This window comes from Ranitomeya imitator, chromosome 2 (assembly GCF_032444005.1).
Source record: "Ranitomeya imitator isolate aRanImi1 chromosome 2, aRanImi1.pri, whole genome shotgun sequence".
Classification (NCBI taxonomy): domain Eukaryota; kingdom Metazoa; phylum Chordata; class Amphibia; order Anura; family Dendrobatidae; genus Ranitomeya; species Ranitomeya imitator.
The window spans coordinates 294,293,267-294,311,901 of NC_091283.1; the positions used below are offsets into that span (position 1 = coordinate 294,293,267).

The window sequence follows — 18,635 nt, forward strand, 5'->3', positions numbered from 1 at the left end:
TAACTAAAGCAATTGTTACCATCCACCTCTCGTGTCTCCCCTTTTCCTCATAGTTTGTAAGCTTGCGAGCAGGGCCCTCATTCCTCCTGGTATCTGTTTTGAACTGTATTTCTGTTATGCTATGCTATGTTATGTATTGTCTGTACAAGTCCCCTCTATAATTTGTAAAGCGCTGCGGAATATGTTGGCGCTATATAAATAAAAATTATTATTATTATTATTACTAGATGACCAGGGTGAAAGTGCTCTGTACTGTCATAGGCCAGTGAATTTGGGGCAAGAGGGCTGCGATGGCCCTATTTTATTTATTAAAAAAAGACCCCCATTGGGGAATTGTTTGTCAACTCATACCCTCCATTACAAGTCTCAGAGACCCACACCCCTACTTTGGGCCTACTTCTTAACTCGGTTTCCTGCAATGTCTCTTCCTTATCTCCAACGACATGACCTGGGTGAATGTGTTCTGTACTGTTATTGGTGAAACCAAGACTTCATGACATTTATGTACCTTAACCCCTTCATGACCTTGGGATTTTTCGTTTTTCCGTGTTCGTTTTTCACTCCCCTCCTTCCCAGAGCCATAACTTTTTTATTTTTCCGTCAATTTGGCCATGTGAGGGCTTATTTTTTGCGGGACGACATCATTGATTTTAGCATGTTGTGTACTAGAAAACAGGAAAAGAATTCCAAGTGCGGTGAAATTGCAAAAAAAGTGCAGTCCCACACTTGTTTTTTGTTTGGCTTTTTTGCTAGGTTCACTAAATGCCAAAACTGACCTAGGTTCACAGGGTGGCGCTCACAGCTGTCGGGGATCAGTAACCATAGAGGTATCAAGGACCTCTATGGTAACTATTCTGAAGCATCGCTGACCTCCGATCATGTGACGGGGATCGGCGATGCCTTCATTTCCGACCGGATGCGGTAGTTAAATGCCGCTGTTTGCGTTTGACAGCGGCATTTAACTAGTTAATAGGCGCGGGCAGATCGCGATTCTGCCCGCGCCTATTATGGGCACATGTCAGCTGTTCAAAACAGCTGACATGTTCCGGCTTTGATGCGGGCTCACCGCCGGAGCCCGCATCAAAGCGGGGCTTCTGACCTCGGACGTACTATACCGTCTGAGGTCAGAAAGGGGTTAAAGAGCTCACTTGTAAAGCTCCTTTTTGTGTTGCCTGGTTGCTCACATTGGACACAATACATGTCATATAAATTTGATAAAGCAATGCTGTTAGTTTGGCTCAGTAGTTCATTACAAATATTTCTTTGTCCACTAGATTAGTTTCTCTCCTTGAGAGACAAACTTTGGCTGCATCAAATGTACAAATGGCAAATATAAAAAATGGCGATTTGGAATCCGGATTAAAATATTGTATAGCGAATGCATTCAGACAATTACATAGCTGCATTTCTTGTAAAACATTTACAGATGTGACAGACAATGCTCATAGTGGCACAATCTTGAGAAATGTTTGCTTATTAACTTCATAAACAGTTCTAAGCCTCTATAGGTTTGCTGTTTGTCATTGTAAAACACCAAAGTTTACTGAAACTCTGCCTGTGGTGGTTTGATCTAAATCCTTGTGGCTTTTATATTTTAGGGGTTATGGCCCCTCGTCAGATGACTCCATGATATCTCAGTTTCATACAACCTTGAAAGCTGGCCACTTGAAGGGCTGGGTGAAACTAGAGTTACTACATAGTGTAAAGCACTATATAAGACCAGAGAAACATGACTAAGAGAGATGCCAAAACCGGGGTACCTGTACATGTACAGTGTGCTCATACCTGCATAATTGGAGACATCCATGCAGTGTAGGTAATCTCCCAGGGGGTTCTCTGTCTTGGTGTTGCTTCTCTGATATTCAAGATGGACGATGTTTAAAAGCCTCTTGATGATGTAAGTATACTGTATGTAGTTCATTTTTATATATTTGTCATCATTATATGTATTTAATCCTTATATGTACTTATTGACCTTTGTATGTTAACCCTGCTGTTCTGTTCGGTCTGGGGAGACCTATTTTGAACTTTGGTATTTTTTGGGGTGTTCAAGATGCGGTTCTGAAACTTGTGGTTGATTGACTTAAATGAGGATGGGTCGGTCGGCCACGGGTTTCAGAGCCGCATCTTGAATATTTTAAAGAATATTGAAGTTCAAAGTCGGTCATTTTTGACCAACAGAACAGCAGGGTTAAATACAAACAAAAGTGTAAGCATTTATACTATTAAATCATACTATTCTTTGAATTTTGTAATTTGCAATAAAATTGCATTGTATTGCAAGTATTAGCCTTCTTTAAAGCCGTATCTGAACCTTAGTGTTAAAAACAAAACATGGCAAATAAAATTGCCAAATTCTCCTGTACACCATCATACCATTAAAAAATACAAGTGGATTTTCATGGGCCCATCCAGTATGTGGGTTCAAAGGCATAATAGGGTGCATATGACTATGCATATGACTATGCAGCAGGGCTGGCCTTGCTGCCAATGTGTAAAACAAAGGAGTACGGGAGTACAAAATGCATATTGTGAAGTGGATTTTCATGGGCCCATCCAGTTTGTGGGTTCCAAGGTGTAATGGGGTGCATTTGTGCTGGGGCTGATTGGGCACAGGGCTCGTGTGATGTAACAACCTCATATGTGCCCCAGGAACGCGATTGAGGATACCGCTGGAACAGCACTGGCACCGAAGGGGAATATGATTTTTTTATTTTAACAAAGCCAAACATGATAACAACCCTTTTAAGAAAATATTATTTCAGTATAAACGATTTCCCACATTAAGAACATGAAAAAGGCTTGTGCCCTGTGTGAATTCTCTGGTGCTTAAGAAAAACTGATATATGATTAAAACATTTTCCACATTCTAAACAAGAAAAAGGCTTCGCCCCTGTGTGAGTTCTCTGGTGGCTATCCAGATATGATTTACGGTTAAAACATTTCCCACATTCTGAACAGGAATAAGGCTTCTCCCCTGTGTGAATTCTCTGGTGTATAACAGAATCTGATTTCTGGTTAAAACATTTCCCACATTCTGAACAGGAAAAAGGCTTCTCCCCTGTGTGAATTCTCTGGTGTCTAATAAAATCTGATTTCTGGTTAAAATATTTCCCACATTCTGAACAAGAAAAAGGCTTCTCCCCTGTGTGACTTCTCTGGTGATATTCAAGATGTGCTTTCTGGTTAAAACATTTCCCACATTCTGAACATGAAAACGGCTTCTCCCCTGTGTGAATTCTCTGGTGTCTAATAAAATCTGATTTCTGGTTAAAATATTTCCCACATTCTGAACAGGAATAAGGCTTCTCCCCTGTGTGACTTCTCTGGTGATATTCAAGATGTGCTTTCTGGTTAAAACATTTCCCACATTCTGAACATGAAAACGGCTTCTCCCCTGTGTGAATTCTCTGGTGCTTAAGCAAACCTGATTCATGGTTAAAACATTTTCCACATTCTGAACAGGAAAAAGGTTTCTCCCCCGTGTGAGTTCTGTGGTGTATAACAACATCTGATTTCTGGTTAAAACATTTTCCACATTCTGAACAGGTAAAAGGCTTCTCCCCTGTGTGGGTTCTCTGGTGGTAATCAAGATGCGTTTTCCGGTTAAAACATTTCCCACATTCTGAACAGGAAAAAGGTTTCTTCCCCGTGTGAGTTCTGTGGTGTATAACAACATCTGATTTCTGGTTAAAACATTTTCCACATTCTGAACAGGTAAAAGGCTTCTCCCCTGTGTGGTTTCTCTGATGGTAATCAAGATGCGTTTTCTGGTTAAAACATTTTCCACATTTTGAACAGGAAAAAGGCTTCTCCCCTGTGTGAGTTCTGTGGTGTATAACAAGATGTGATTTCTTGTTAAAACATTTCCCACACTCGGAACAAGAAAATCTGTTGTCTGCTGTGTGAATTGTTCGATGTTTAAGAGGAGAATTTTCAAGGGGAAATCTATTTCCATATTCTGAAGGTGAAAACGGCTTCTTTGATTTAGGAGCACGTCGTTTAGTGCTTATTTTGCAAATTTGATTTTCCTTAGTAGTCGGTAATAAATCACAAGACAGAACCTGTTTCAAAGGATCAGATGACAGATCTTTGCTGTGAAAGGATGATGGTATATCTGGAGTAATGGCATTCACTTCAATTGTATCTAGTGGGATCTCAAGATCATCTGATTTAAAAAATGAAGATGTCAGCGGTCCCTCTGATCTCCTGGTACAGTCATCTGCTAAGAATAAAATCAATTATTTTTCAGTTAAATATCCTCAAACTTAATATTTTTGACCATTTATATTTAAACTGTCAGTAAAAATGGCACGTTATGTCAAAAAATTGAATTATTCACCAAGAAAATGACAGTTCTCAGTCTAATAGAAAACCTCATAGGATGAACCAGTAGAGCGTGGTGTTCAACTGCTTGTTCATTCTGCCTCCGAAATATGGAATAAAAAGCCACCAAACAATGTTATGTAGAAAAAAATACTGCCAATAAAGAGTTTTACTCATCTTACAAAAAACAAGTCCCCACTCAGGTCCATCTTCTGTCAATGGAAAAACAGAGGTTTATACATTACTGGCTTAAAGACTCTTTAAAAGCAACATGGCTTCCATAAACCAAATGTCATGAAGCAACCGAAGCGGTGTGACACGACCTACGATTGGTCGGTCACCAGACGGCATAACACACCAGGGGACACCAGGGAAACTGTGGGCCCTGTCGGTAGGGAATTGTGGCATGGACACCACCTGCACTCACCTGAGGATGTGCCCTGATCTTACTATCATCCCTATACGGGTTCTTACACCCTGTCGCCAAACAGGATACCTAATCCCTCACTTGCCCTGCTCCTATCCCTAAGTAGGGAATTGGCAAGTGAGAACACTGGTCCCACGGCTGCACTAAGACAACAAAAGGTAAGGTAAGACAGACACTGAAAGGTAGAGGGTATTAAAAATACCACACTTAGCTTTCTGCTGCAAAGCACTGCACAGCAAGATAACGACACAGATAAGCCAAACACAGCTGTAGAATCACTGCTCCCAGAAAGCTCCTTCTCCCAGCAAGGTCGCTGCAGAATGGACTAACAGCGACAGTCAGCTGATGCATCAGGTAACCTCTTGAAGGATAGTGGGAGTGGTCACTACCCACATCAGCTGACCCAGCAGCAATGCAATTACACCAGCAGGCCACCGGAGAAACTGTATTAACCCCCAATGACCTGAAAGGAAAAATTTTTAATCTGAGGGAAACCAGATCTGTCACAAATCCAAAAATGGATCGTGACACCAATCCAGCAAAATCCGCTCTCCCAAAGTCAAATTCCCCCTCGCTTCTGAGTCTTGCATTGTGCCCAAATCACATTTAGAATCAATGTATTTGGCATTTACAGTCAAGAAATGGGGTGCTCACAGTTGAATGGGTGCTCTGGAGTAAAATGTCAATAGGTCAAAATGGCAGAACTCCGGCACACGATAAAAATTTATCTAACATTTTATTATGCTGAAACAAGAAAATCCACAATTTCGGAAAATAGACCTATATGAATACAGATGTGTTAAAATCATCAACATTATGGCGCGAATCTGCCTTTCTCAAGAAACATCTGTTTTTACAGGTTCTGGTTCCCCGAGTGGTGGAGTAAGGTGTCCATGTGCATTCGTGTCTACATGGCACATGGACACCTTACTCCATCACCTGGGGACCCTGAACCTGTAAAAATAGATATATCTTGAGAAAGGCAGATTCTCGCTGAAACATTTGATTTAAACACATCTGTATTCATATGGGTATATTATCCGAAACTGTGGATTTTCTTGTTTCAGCACAATAAAACGTTAAAAATGTATCTATTGTGTGTTGGAATTCTACCATTTTAATGCAGTACTATACTAATACTATAGCGAGAGAAGAACCCACTTAATTTATGGTCCATGTGTTTTCTGGAGTGCAATCTGGACACTATGTGTTGGGTAATAATATGGTATATTTTCAATTTTTACTCTCCAACATCCACTGCGCTCTAATTACCAAAAAGTGGCTGTGGAGTCAAAATTGTCACTACTCCTAAAGATTATGTCACTGAGGGTTAGACTGTCCAAAATGGAGTCACTTTATGGGGATTTCTACTGCTTTGGTTTTCTGATGCTTTGTCATATTAGACCTTTTACAAATGCTGTGTCCCATCTTCTCTGGGATCTGCTCCTATGATGTCTGCTTATTCATTGTGCAGGTGGCACTGGTAATGAAGGAGACATCAGAACAAGGAGCTCTGGGGGGATGCAGAGTCTGTGCAGCCACTAAGATTAAGGTGCCTGCGACCTGTAGTACCATCTATTCTGGCAGTTTGGGTGTGTACGCTGTCCAGTTAAAATAATCTGCTCCCTACTTCAGCCAATTGGAAATCTCCGCACCCTACTACAGCTCCAATCATATTGGCGGAAGCTACGAGATACAAGATCATTCTCCTCTGGTTCAGTTCTCTGTATTCAGCTCCCAGCTTGTGCATTTATTTCCTGTTGTGACCCCGGCCTGTTTACTGACTTTGTATTTTCACTGCCCTCCCAGTTGTGGCCAGACTACCTGACTATTCTTCTTGCCATCTCATACTATAGAAAAGCAAGCAAGAACATAGCCCAAGCCTATGGGTATGTGTGTAACTCCAGATGTAAAGAGGTTAAAAAAGTTAAAGGATGATAGGCAAAACTGTAACTATACACAATAACACATCTACTGAAATGATCAAGCTGGACAGTCTTTTTAAGTATAAAACAAATGAGTAACTAATGGAAAAACCTCTTTGGGGTAGTTAGAGTATGGGGCTTGGAGTTTCTTGGCAGTATAAACTATCGTAAAGGACAATATTTTCTATCACAAGAAATATAATCTTAACTTGAACTATTTATAATAGTGCAGAGCTGTTGTGTGATAAATTTAGATCTCAAGCATTTGGAAGAGACAATGGAGACCTTTTTTTAAGGACTACCATGGAGTTACAGACTCAGATAACTGAGGCAGGCCGATCCCAACACAATCAAACTATCATACAAATGAACAGATCAAAAACCCCTTTTGTTAGTCTATGATACATCCCCAACAACAGTGTATGAATGAGGGGAAAGCTCCAACACTAAACCAGAGTTGCACTTATTTATGGTAGACCATAGGAGTCCTTGCCAGAAGAGTAGAGTATTAGTGCTCCCCATTTCAGGAGAGTTTTTGCAGTAATCAGAATTCTTGAGGATTGAAAACATAATGTAATTTATGATGTGGAGTGAATCCATGAAACCAGGGCTTGAACCATGCCAAAACATCTCCTATATTACAGCCATCAGTGTAACAACCCTGCCGGCATCACTGCATGGCCTTCGATCCCCCACCTGCCCGTTACATCAACTCACTCACCCTGTGCCATGCTGTGAGATCTGTCTGCTGCTGGCTCCATGCCGTGTGCTTCATGGCCGCTTGCTCTGTGTACACTTTCTGTCTGTGTGCATAGGGGGGTGGCGCCAGCAACTCATGTTTCTTATTCAGTCTGTGTGCACCTCCCTAATGTGTCTCTGGCCAATAGCCTAGAGGCCTCTGATTCTTAAGGCGTCCTCATCCATTGGAGGACACCGGAGCAAACTTACTTCCTCAGTCAGCACTTTGCTGCTGCTGAGGTGTCTGGTTTGGTCTTTGTGTCCGCCACCCAGAGGGGCATAGTACCCTGGTCTGTGTTCGCCTTCCAGTGGGGCGTCGTACCCTGGTCTGAATCTGTGTTCTGTTCCTTCTGTGTCTGTACTCCGGTCTATGTCCGTTCCTGTCTGAACTCTGGTTTATGTCCGTTCCTGTTTTGGTTGTTGCCATTCCCACTCTGCTGTGTGTATCTCTGCGCGATCTCTCTGCTTTGCTCGCCACTACCTGTGGCTCTGTGCCTCTTTGCTTTGCTCACCACAACCTGCGGCTCTGTGCCTCCAGCATCTCCGCTCTTGCTTCCGCCTCTAGTGTCTCTGTCCTTAGCTCCTCCCTCTCCTTCTCTGCCTTCTCCTTTACTCTTAGCTCCGCCTTTCTCTTCTCTTAGCTCAGTCTTCTCCTTCTCTGCTCTTTCCTGCGTTTCTGTTCTTGGCTTCGCCTCCTGCTCTCAACTCCACCTCCTGTGCTTCTGCTTTGCTTCTGCTCTTGCGGCCTTGCTCTCTGTTCTGCAACTTGCTGAACAGGATCTTACCAGTCTCCATACACTCGCCTGTCTGCCAGAGTACCAGCCGTGCCCGCCTGTCTGCCTGTATCTACATTAAGCCAGTCTGCAAGTCAGGGCCTCTGCCGTACCCGTCCGTCAGCCAGTGTCACAGCTGTGCCTACCTGCCTGTATCTTGTTCCCTGGTGGGATCAGCATCCACAGTCAGACTCCACCCTGGTAGCTACCTATTGCACAAATCTGTCCTCACCATCAGAGGCTCCAGGGAACACCTAGGAAGCTACTTAGTTATGCCCCTTCCAGGGAAGTCTGGTCTGTGGTCCAGTGGGGCCATGCACAGAGTAGAGATATATCATGGCACAGGTGTAATATAATATCTTTTATGTAGTTTATCACAATCCTTCTTGAAGTTAGTCGGTTTTAACCCCTTTACCCCCAAGGGTGGTTTGCACGTTATGGACCGGGCCAATTTTTACAATTCTGACCACTGTCCCTTTATGAGGTTATAACTCTGGAACGCTTCAACGGATCCCGGTGATTCTGACATAGTTTTCTCGTGACATATTGTACTTCATGATAGTGGTAAAATTTCTTTGATATTACCTGCGTTTATTTGTGAAAAAAAAGGAAATTTGGCGAAAATTTTGAAAATTTCGCAATTTTCCAACTTTGAATTTTTATGCAATTAAATCACAGAGATATGTCACACAAAATACTTAATAAGTAACATTTCCCACATGTCTACTTTACATCAGCACAATTTTGGAACCAAAATTTTTTTTTGTTAGGGAGTTATAAGGGTTAAAAGTTGACCAGCAATTTCTCATTTTTACAACACCATTTTATTTTAGGGACCACATCTCATTTGAAGTCATTTTGAGGGGTCTATATGATAGAAAATACCCAAGTGTGACACCATTCTAAAAACTGCACCCCTCAAGGTTCTCAAAACCACATTCAAGAAGTTTATTAACCCTTCAGGTGTTTCACAGGAATTTTTGGAATGTTTAAATAAAAATTAACATTTAACTTTTTTTCACAAAAAATTTAATTCAGCTCCAATTTGTTTTATTTTACCAAGGGTAACAGGAGAAAATGGACCCCAAAAGTTGTTGTACAATTTGTCCTGAGTACGCTGATACCCCATATGTGGGGGTCAACCACAGCTTGGGCGCATGACAGAGCTCGGAAGGGAAGGAGCGCCATTTGACTTTTCAATGCAAAATTGACTGGAATTGAGATGGGACGCCATGTTGCGTTTGGAGAGCCACTGATGTGCCTAAACATTGAAACCCCCCACAAGTGACACCATTTTGGAAAGTAGACCCCCTAAGGAACTTATCTAGAGGTGTGGTGAGCACTTTGACCCACCAAGTGCTTCACAGAAGTTTATAATGCAGAACCGTAAAAATAAAAAATCATTTTTTTTCACAAACATTATCTTTTCGCCCCCAATTTTTTATTTTCCCAATGGTAAGGGAAGAAATTGGACCACAAAAGTTGTGGCACAATTTGTCCTGAGTACTCTGATACCCCATATGTGGGGGTAAACCATTGTTTGGGCGCATGGGAGAGCTCGGAAGGGAAGGAGCGCCGTTTGACCTTTCAATGCAAAATTGACAGGAATTGAGATGGGACGCCATGTTGCGTTTGGAGAGCCACTGATGTACCTAAACATTGAAACCCCCCACAAGTGACACCATTTTGAAAAGTAGACCCCCTAAGGAACTTATCTAGATGTGTGGTGAGCACTTTGACCCAATAAGAGCTTCACAGAAGTTTATAATGCAGAGCCGTAAAAATAAAACAAAATTTTTTTCCCACAAAAATAATTTTTTAGCCCCCAGTTTTGTATTTTCCTGAGGGTAACAGGAGAAATTGGACCCCAAAAGTTGTTGTGCAATTTGTCCTGAGTGCGCTGATACCCTATATGTGGGGGAGAACCAGCGTTTGGGCGCATGGGAGGGCTCGGAAGGGAAGGAGCGCCATTTGGAATACAGACTTAGATGGAATGGTCTGCAGGCGTCACATTGTGTTTGCAGAGCCCCTAATGTACCTAAACAGTAGAAACCCCCCACAAGTGACCCCATATTGGAAACTAGACCCCCCAAGGAACTTATCTAGATGTGTTGTGAGAACTTTGAGCCCCCAAGTATTTCACTACAGTTTATAACGCAGAGCCGTGAAAATAACAAATCTCTTTTTTTCCCACAAAAATTATTTTTTAGCCCCCAGTTTTGTATTTTCCCAAGGGTAACAGGAGAAATTGGACCCCAAAAGTTTTTGTCCAATTTGTCCTGAGTACGCTGATACCCCATATGTTGGGATAAACTCCTGTTTGGGCACACGGGAGAGCTCGGAAGGGAAGGAGCACTGTTTTACTTTTTCAATGCAGAATTGGATGGAATTGAGATCGGTCGCCATGTCGCGTTTGGAGATCCCCCTGATGTGCCTAAACAGTGGAAACCCCCCAATTATAACTGAAACCCTAATCCAAACACACCCCTAACCCTAATCCCAACGGTAACCCTAACCACACCTCTAACCCAGACACACCCCTAATCCTAATCCCAATCGCAAATGTAATCCAAACCCTAACCCTAACTTTAGCCCCAACCCTAACTGTAGCCTTAACCCTAACCGTAGCCGTAACCCTAGCCCTAACCCTAGCCCCAACCCTAACCCTAGCCCTAACCCTAGTCCCAACCCTAGCCCTAGCCCTAACCCTAGCCCTAACCCTAGCCCTAACCCTAGCCCTAACCCTAGCCCTAACCCTAGCCCTAGCCCTAACCCTAACCCTAGCCCTAACCCTAGCCCTAACCCTAACCCTAGCCCTAACCCTAGCCCTAACCCTAATGGGAAAATGGAAATAAATACATTTTTTTCATTTACTTTTATAGCGGGTTTTTTAGCGGATTTTTATGATTGGCAGCCGTCACACACTGAAAGACGCTTTTTATTGCAAAAAATATTTTTTGCGTTACCACATTTTGAGAGCTATAATTTTTCCATATTTGAGTCCACAGAGTCATGTGAGGTCTTGTTTTTTGCGGGACGAGTGGACGTTTTTATTGGTAACATTTTCGGGCACGTGACATTTTTTGATCGCTTTTTATTCCGATTTTTGTGAGGCAGAATGACCAAAAACCAGCTATTCATGAATTTCTTTTGGGGGAGGCGTTTATACCGTTCCGCGTTTGGTAAAATTGATAAAGCAGTTTTAATCTTCAGTTCAGTACGATTACAGCGACACCTCATTTATATCATTTTTTTATGTTTTGGCGCTTTTATACGATAAAAACTATTTTATAGAAAAAAATAATTATTTTTGCATCGCTTTATTCTGAGGACTATAACTTTTTTATTTTTTTGCTGATGTTGCTGTATGGCGGCTCATTTTTTGCGGGACAAGATGACGCTTTCAGCGGTACCATGGTTATTTATATCCGTCTTTTTGATCGCGTGTTATTCCACTTTTTGTTTGGCGGTATGATAATAAAGCGTTGTTTTTTGCCTCGTTTTTTTTTTTTTTTTTTCTTACGGTGTTTACTGAAGGGGTTAACTAGTGGGCCAGTTTTATAGGTCGGGTCGTTACGGACGCGGCGATACTAAATATGTGTACTTTTATTGTTTTTTTTTTTTATTTAGATAAAGAAATGTATTTATGGGAATAATATATATATTTTTTTTCATTATTTAGGAATTATTATTTTTTTTTTTTTTTTTTTTACACACTTGGAAATTTTTTTTCTAACTTTTTTACTTTGTCCCAGGGGGGGACAAAACAGATCGGTGATCTGCCAGTTTGCACAGCACTCTGACAGATCACCGATCTGTCTGAGAGCAGTGCAGCGTTACCAAGTGCCTGCTCTGAGCAGGCACTTGGTAAGCCACCTCCCTCCCTGCAGGACCCGGATCCGCGGCCATCTTGGATCCGAGACTTACTGCAGGGAGGGTGGTAGGAGACCCCCGGAGCAACGCGATCACATCGCGTTGCTGCGGGGGTCTCAGGGAAGCACGCAGGGAGCCCCCTCCCTGCGCGATGCTTCCCTGCACCGCCGGCACATCGCGATCATCTTTGATCGCGGTGTGCCGGGGGTTAATGTGCCGGGGGCGGTCCGTGACTGCTACTGGCACATAGTGCTGGATGTCAGCTGCGATAAGCAGCTGACACCCGGCCGCGATCGGCGGCGCTCCCCCCGTGAGCGCGGCCGATCGCGCTGGACGTAATATTCCGTCCTTGGGAATTAAGGCCCACCCCACATGGACGGAATATTACGTCCAATGGCAGAAAGGGGTTAAAAGAAATTGAAAAGTCAGGATAAAGGGAAACTGTTGTTATTGTACAGAGATTCACACTGTGAAAGAAGTGGTTAATTTCTGTTCTGAATAAAATAGAAGAAAAAGTATTATGCAATACTGGCCTATGTTCTAGTTATCATCTGTCTACATGCCGATAATTTTATGGCCTGATGGTTTTTCATACAATTCCCAGAAATTGGTCAAGGACATATTGCTCTTTCAAAAATTCTGTTTTCAGCTCAATTCTTCCTGAGAACGTCAACTTTTGGACTAGGTCACACTGACATATGGAAAGTTCTGGGAAGTACTACCACATTTTCTTATGTAATTTATCTCATAGCCCGGGATGTGTTTGACAACCCATTGAATAACTCATATTTCTGCCAGATTATTGTGTAATGCCTCATTTCCTTTTGATGTTGTACTATAAAAGAACACCTAACCCCCCCAATAAACAAAGACCATTTGGACAGACAACGAGCGTGTGTCTCTCTGATTATTGCTTCATCGCTTGGGTACCTAAGACAGAACATCTGAGTAGGTTAGAAATCCCTCTTCTAACAATTTGGAGGCCTTCAGCGGGATATACCATTCCCCTACAACTTTCATCTCAGACTGAACAATTGACTGCCTCTCTCCTGAACAGAAAACCAGATCCTGGGTAAGTGAGTAGATTTATTACTCACACAGTTTTCTCTCTGGGAAAGGAGGCTTTCTAGAGTCAGTCTTTGGTGATTTCTACCGGGAAAATCCTCAAGTAAAAGAAAGTATCTGTTATTTGTTGTCTCTTGTTTGTCTGTTGTTTGTTTAACCCCTTCCCGACCCATGACGCCACGTAGGCGTCATGAAAGTCAGTGCCAATCCGACCCATGACGCCTATGTGGCGTCATGGAAAAATCGCGTCCCTGCAGATCGGGTGAAAGGGTTAACTCCCATTTCACCCAATCTGCAGGGACAGGAGGAGTGGTAGTACTGCCCAGGGGCGGGTGGCTTCACCCCCCCGGTGGCTACGATCGCTCTGATTGGCTGTTGAAAGTGAAACTGCCAATCAGAGCGATTTGTAATATTTCACCTATTATACCTGGTGAAATATTACAATCCAGCCATGGCCGATGCTGCAATATCATCGGCCATGGCTGGAAACACTAATGTGCCCCCACCCCACCGATCGCCCCCCCAGCCCTCCGATCTGTCCGGTACACTGCTCCGGCTCCCCTCCGTACTGTGCTCCGTTCCCTCCGTGCTCTTGTCCGCTCCCCCGTGCTCCAATCACCCTCCCCGTGCTCCAATCACCCCCCTGCACTCCGATCCACCCCCCCTCCGTGCTCCGTTCCACCCCCCCGTGCTCCGTTCCACCCCCCGTGCTCCGTTCCACCCCCCGTGCTCCGTTCCACCCCTCCCGCGCTCCGATCCACCCCCCCATGCTCCGATCCCCCCCCGTGCTCCCCCTCACCCCATCATACTTACCGATCCTGCCGGGGTCCGTCCGTCTTCTCCCTGGGCGCCGCCATCTTCCAAAATGGCGGGTGCATGCGCAGTGCGCCCGCCGAATCTGCCGGCCGGCAGATTCTTTCCAAAGTGCATTTTGATCACTGAGATTATATATCTCAGTGATCAAAATAAAAAATATAATAAATGACCCCCCCCCTTTGTCACCCCCATAGGTAGGGACAATAAAAAAAATAAAGAATTTTTTTTTTCCCACTAATGTTAGAATAGGGTTAGGGTTAGGGGTAGGGTTAGGGTTTCGGTATGTGCACACGTATTCTGTTCCTCTGCGGATTTTTCCGCTGCGGATTTGATAAATCCGCAGTGCTAAACCGCTGCGGATTTATGGCTGATTTACCGCGTTTTTTCTGCTCATTTCACTGCGGTTTTACAACTGCGATTTTCTATTTGAGCAGTTGTAAAACCGCTGCGGAATCCGCACAAAGACGTGACATGCTGCGGAATGTAAACCGCTGCGTTTCCGTGCAGTTTTTCCGCAGCATGTGTACAGCGATTTTTGTTTCCCATAGGTTTACATTGAACTGTAAACTCATGGGAAACTGCTGCGGATCCGCAGCGTGTGCACATACCTTTAGAATTAATCTATGTGCACATGGTGCGGATTTGGCTGCGATGTTCCATCAGGTTTACAGTACCATGTAAACCTATGGAAAACCAAATCCGCTGTGCCCATGGTGCGGAAAATACCGCGCGGAAACGCTGCGTTGTATTTTGCGCAGCATATCAATTCTTTGTGCGGATTCCGCAGCGTTTTACACCTGTTCCTCAATAGGAATCCGCAGGTGAAATCCGCACAAAAAACACTGGAAATCCGCGGAAAATCCGCAGGTAAAACGCAGTGCCTTTTACCCGCGGATTTTTCAAAAATGATGCTGAAAAATCTCACACGAATCCGCAACGTGGGCACATAGCCTTAGGGTTAGGGTTGGAATTAGGGTTGTGGTTAGGGGTGTGATTAGGGTTATGGCTACAGTTGGGATTAGAGTTAGGGGTGTGTTGGGGTTAGTGTTGGAGGTAGAATTGAGGGTTTACCACTGTTTAGGCACATCAGGGGTCTCCAAACGCAACATGGCGCCACCATTGATTCCAGCCAATCTCGTATTCAAAAAGTCAAATGGTGCTCCCTCACTTCCGAGCCCTGACGTGTGCCCAAAAAGTGGTTTACCCCCACATATGGGGTACCAGCATACTCAGGATAAACTGCGCAACAATTACTGGGGTCCAATTTCTCCTGTTACCCTTGTGAAAATAAAAAAATGCTTGCTAAAACATCATTTTTGAGGAAAGAAAAATGATTTTTTATTTTCACGGCTCTGCGTTGTAAACGTCTGTGAAGCACTTGGGGGTTCAAAGTGCTTACCACATATCTAGATAAGTTCCTTGGGGGGTCTAATTTCTAAAATGGGGTCACTTGTGGGGGGTTTCTACTGATTAGGCACACCAAGGGCTCTGCAAACTCAACGTGACGCCCGCAGACCATTCCATCAAAGTCTGCATTTCAAAAGTCACTACTTCCCTTCTGAGCCCCGACTGTTATGATAAGGTAATTCAGTACCACAATGGACATAGAGGTCAGAGCACATACAGTGACCTGACAATAACCCAAAAACATAGAACGAGCTCTGAGACGTGGAAACTCTGCTGACCGCAATCCCTAATCCTCTCCAACCACACTAGAGGCAGCCGTGGATTGCGCCTAACGCTCCCTATGCAACTCGGCACAGCCTGAGGAACTAGCTAGCCTGAAGATAGAAAATAAGCCTACCTTGCCTCAGAGAAATACCCCAAAGGAAAAGGTAGCCCCCACATATAATGACTGTGAGTTAAGATGAAAAGACAAACGTAGAGATGAAATAGATTTAGCAAAGTGAGGCCCGACTTTCTGAACAGAGCGAGGATAGGAAAGGTAACTTTGCGGTCAACACAAAACCCTACAAAAACCACGCAAAGGGGGCAAAAAGACCCTCCGTACCGAACTAACGGCACGGAGGTGCACCCTCTGCGTCCCAGAGCTTCCAGCAAGCAGGAAAAAACAAATAGACAAGCTGGACAGAAAAAAACAGCAAACAAAATAGCAAAGCAGAACTTAGCTATGCAGAGCAGCAGGCCACAGGAACGATCCAGGAGGAAACAGGTCCAATACTAGAACATTGACTGGAGGCCAGGATCAAAGCACTAGGTGGAGTTAAATAGAGCAGCACCTAACGACTTCACCACATAACCTGAGGAAGGAAACTCAGAAGCCGCAGTACCACTTTCCTCCACCAACGGAAGCTCACAGAGAGAATCAGCCGAAGTACAACTTGTGACCACAGGAGGGAGCTCTGCCACAGAATTCACAACAGTACCCCCCCCTTGAGGAGGGGTCACCGAACCCTCACCAGAGCCCCCAGGACGACCAGGATGAGCCATATGAAAGGCACGAACAAGATCGGGAGCATGGACATCAGAGGCAAAGACCCAGGAATTATCTTCCTGAGCATAACCCTTCCACTTAACCAGATACTGGAGTTTCCGTCTTGAAACACGAGAATCCAAAATCTTCTCCACAATATACTCCAACTCCCCCTCCACCAAAACCGGGGCAGGAGGATCAACAGATGGAACCATAGGTGCCACGTATCTCCGCAACAATGACCTATGGAATACGTTATGTATGGAAAAAGAATCTGGAAGGGTCAGACGAAAAGACACAGGATTAAGAACCTCAGAAATCCTATACGGACCAATGAAACGAGGTTTAAACTTAGGAGAGGAAACCTTCATAGGAATATGACAAGAAGATAACCAAACCAAATCCCCAACACGAAGTCGGGGACCCACACAGCGTCTGCGATTAGCGAAACGTTGAGCCTTCTCCTGGGACAAGGTCAAATTGTCCACTACATGAGTCCAAATCTGCTGCAACCTGTCCACCACAGTATCCACACCAGGACAGTCCGAAGACTCAACCTGCCCTGAAGAGAAACGAGGATGGAACCCAGAGTTGCAGAAAAACGGCGAAACCAAGGTAGCCGAGCTGGCCCGATTATTAAGGGCGAACTCAGCCAAAGGCAAAAAGGACACCCAGTCATCCTGATCAGCAGAAACAAAGCATCTCAGATATGTTTCCAAGGTCTGGTTGGTTCGTTCGGTCTGGCCATTAGTCTGAGGATGGAAAGCTGAGGAAAAAGACAAGTCAATGCCCATCCTACCACAAAAGGCTCGCCAAAACCTCGAAACAAACTGGGAACCTCTGTCAGAAACTATATTCTCTGGAATGCCATGTAAACGAACCACATGCTGGAAGAACAATGGCACCAAATCAGAGGAGGAAGGTAATTTAGACAAGGGTACCAAATGGACCATCTTAGAGAAGCGATCACAGACCACCCAAATGACTGACATCTTTTGAGAGACGGGAAGATCTGAAATAAAATCCATAGAGATATGTGTCCAAGGCCTCTTCGGGACCGGCAAGGGCAAAAGCAACCCACTGGCACGAGAACAGCAGGGCTTAGCCCGAGCACAAATCCCACCGGACTGCACAAAAGAACGCACATCCCGCGACAGAGATGGCCACCAAAAGGATCTAGCCACTAAAGGTACTGTCACACTAGACGATATCGCTAGCGATCCGTGACGTTGCAGCGTCCTCGCTAGCGATATCGTCCAGTGTGACAGGCAGCAGCGATCAGGCCCCTGCTGGGAGATCGCTGGTCGGGGAAGAAAGTCCAGAACTTTATTTCGTCGCTGGACTCCCCGCAGACATCGCTGAATCGGCGTGTGTGACACCGATTCAGCGATGTCTTCACTGGTAACCAGGGTAAACATCGGGTAACTAAGCGCAGGGCCGCGCTTAGTAACCCGCTGTTTACCCTGGTTACCAGCGTAAAAAAACAAACAGTACATACTTACATTCAGCTGTCTGTCCCTTGCCGTCTGGTTCCTGCACTGACTGCTGGCCGTAAAGTGAAAGCAGAGCACAGCCACAGCGGTGAGTCACCGCTGTGTGACTCACCGCTGTGCTGTGCTTTCACTTTCACTTTACGGCCAGCAGTCAGTGCAAGAACCAGACGGCAAGGGACAGACAGCTGAATGTAAGTATGTACTGTTTGTTTTTTTACGCTGGTAACCAGGGTAAACAGCGGGTTACTAAGCGCGGCCCTGCGCTTAGTTACCCGATGTTTACCCTGGTTACCGGGGACCTCGGGATCGTTGGTCGCTGGAGAGCTGTCTGTGTGACAGCTCTCCAGCGACCAAACAGCGACGCTGCAGCGATCCGGATCATTGTCGGTATCGCTGCAGCGTCGCTAAGTGTGACGGTACCTTTACTCTCTGGTACCAAAGATTCCAGGATGACCGGCCAACACCGAAAAATGAACCTCAGAGATAACTTTATTCGTCCACCTATCAGGGACAAACAGTTTCTCCGCTGGGCAACGATCAGGTTTATTAGCCTGAAATTTTTGCAGCACCCGCCGCAAATCAGGGGAGATGGCAGACACAATTACTCCCTCTTTGAGGATACCCGCCGGCTCAGATAAACCCGGAGAGTCGGGCACAAAACTCCTAGACAGAGCATCCGCCTTCACATTTTTAGAGCCCGGAAGGTACGAAATCACAAAGTCAAAACGGGCAAAAAACAGCGACCAACGAGCCTGTCTAGGATTC

At 44.6% G+C, this 18,635-nt stretch overlaps 1 protein-coding gene across 2 annotated transcripts in view; it reads right to left on the reverse strand.

The window, feature by feature from the left end:
- Nucleotides 1–2,695: 2,695 nt before the first annotated feature.
- LOC138663295 (oocyte zinc finger protein XlCOF6-like) overlaps nucleotides 2,696–18,635 on the reverse strand; it is a 62,810-nt gene continuing 46,870 nt past the window's right edge. The window contains exon 7 of one of the 2 annotated variants that reach the window (XM_069749475.1): nucleotides 2,696–4,222. In XM_069749475.1, coding sequence (XP_069605576.1) covers nucleotides 2,784–4,222 — 1,439 coding nt within the window. In that variant the 3' untranslated portion in view covers nucleotides 2,696–2,783. Of the gene's footprint in view, nucleotides 4,226–18,635 lie in introns of both variants that reach the window. The other variant, XM_069749474.1, reaches the window with a different exon arrangement.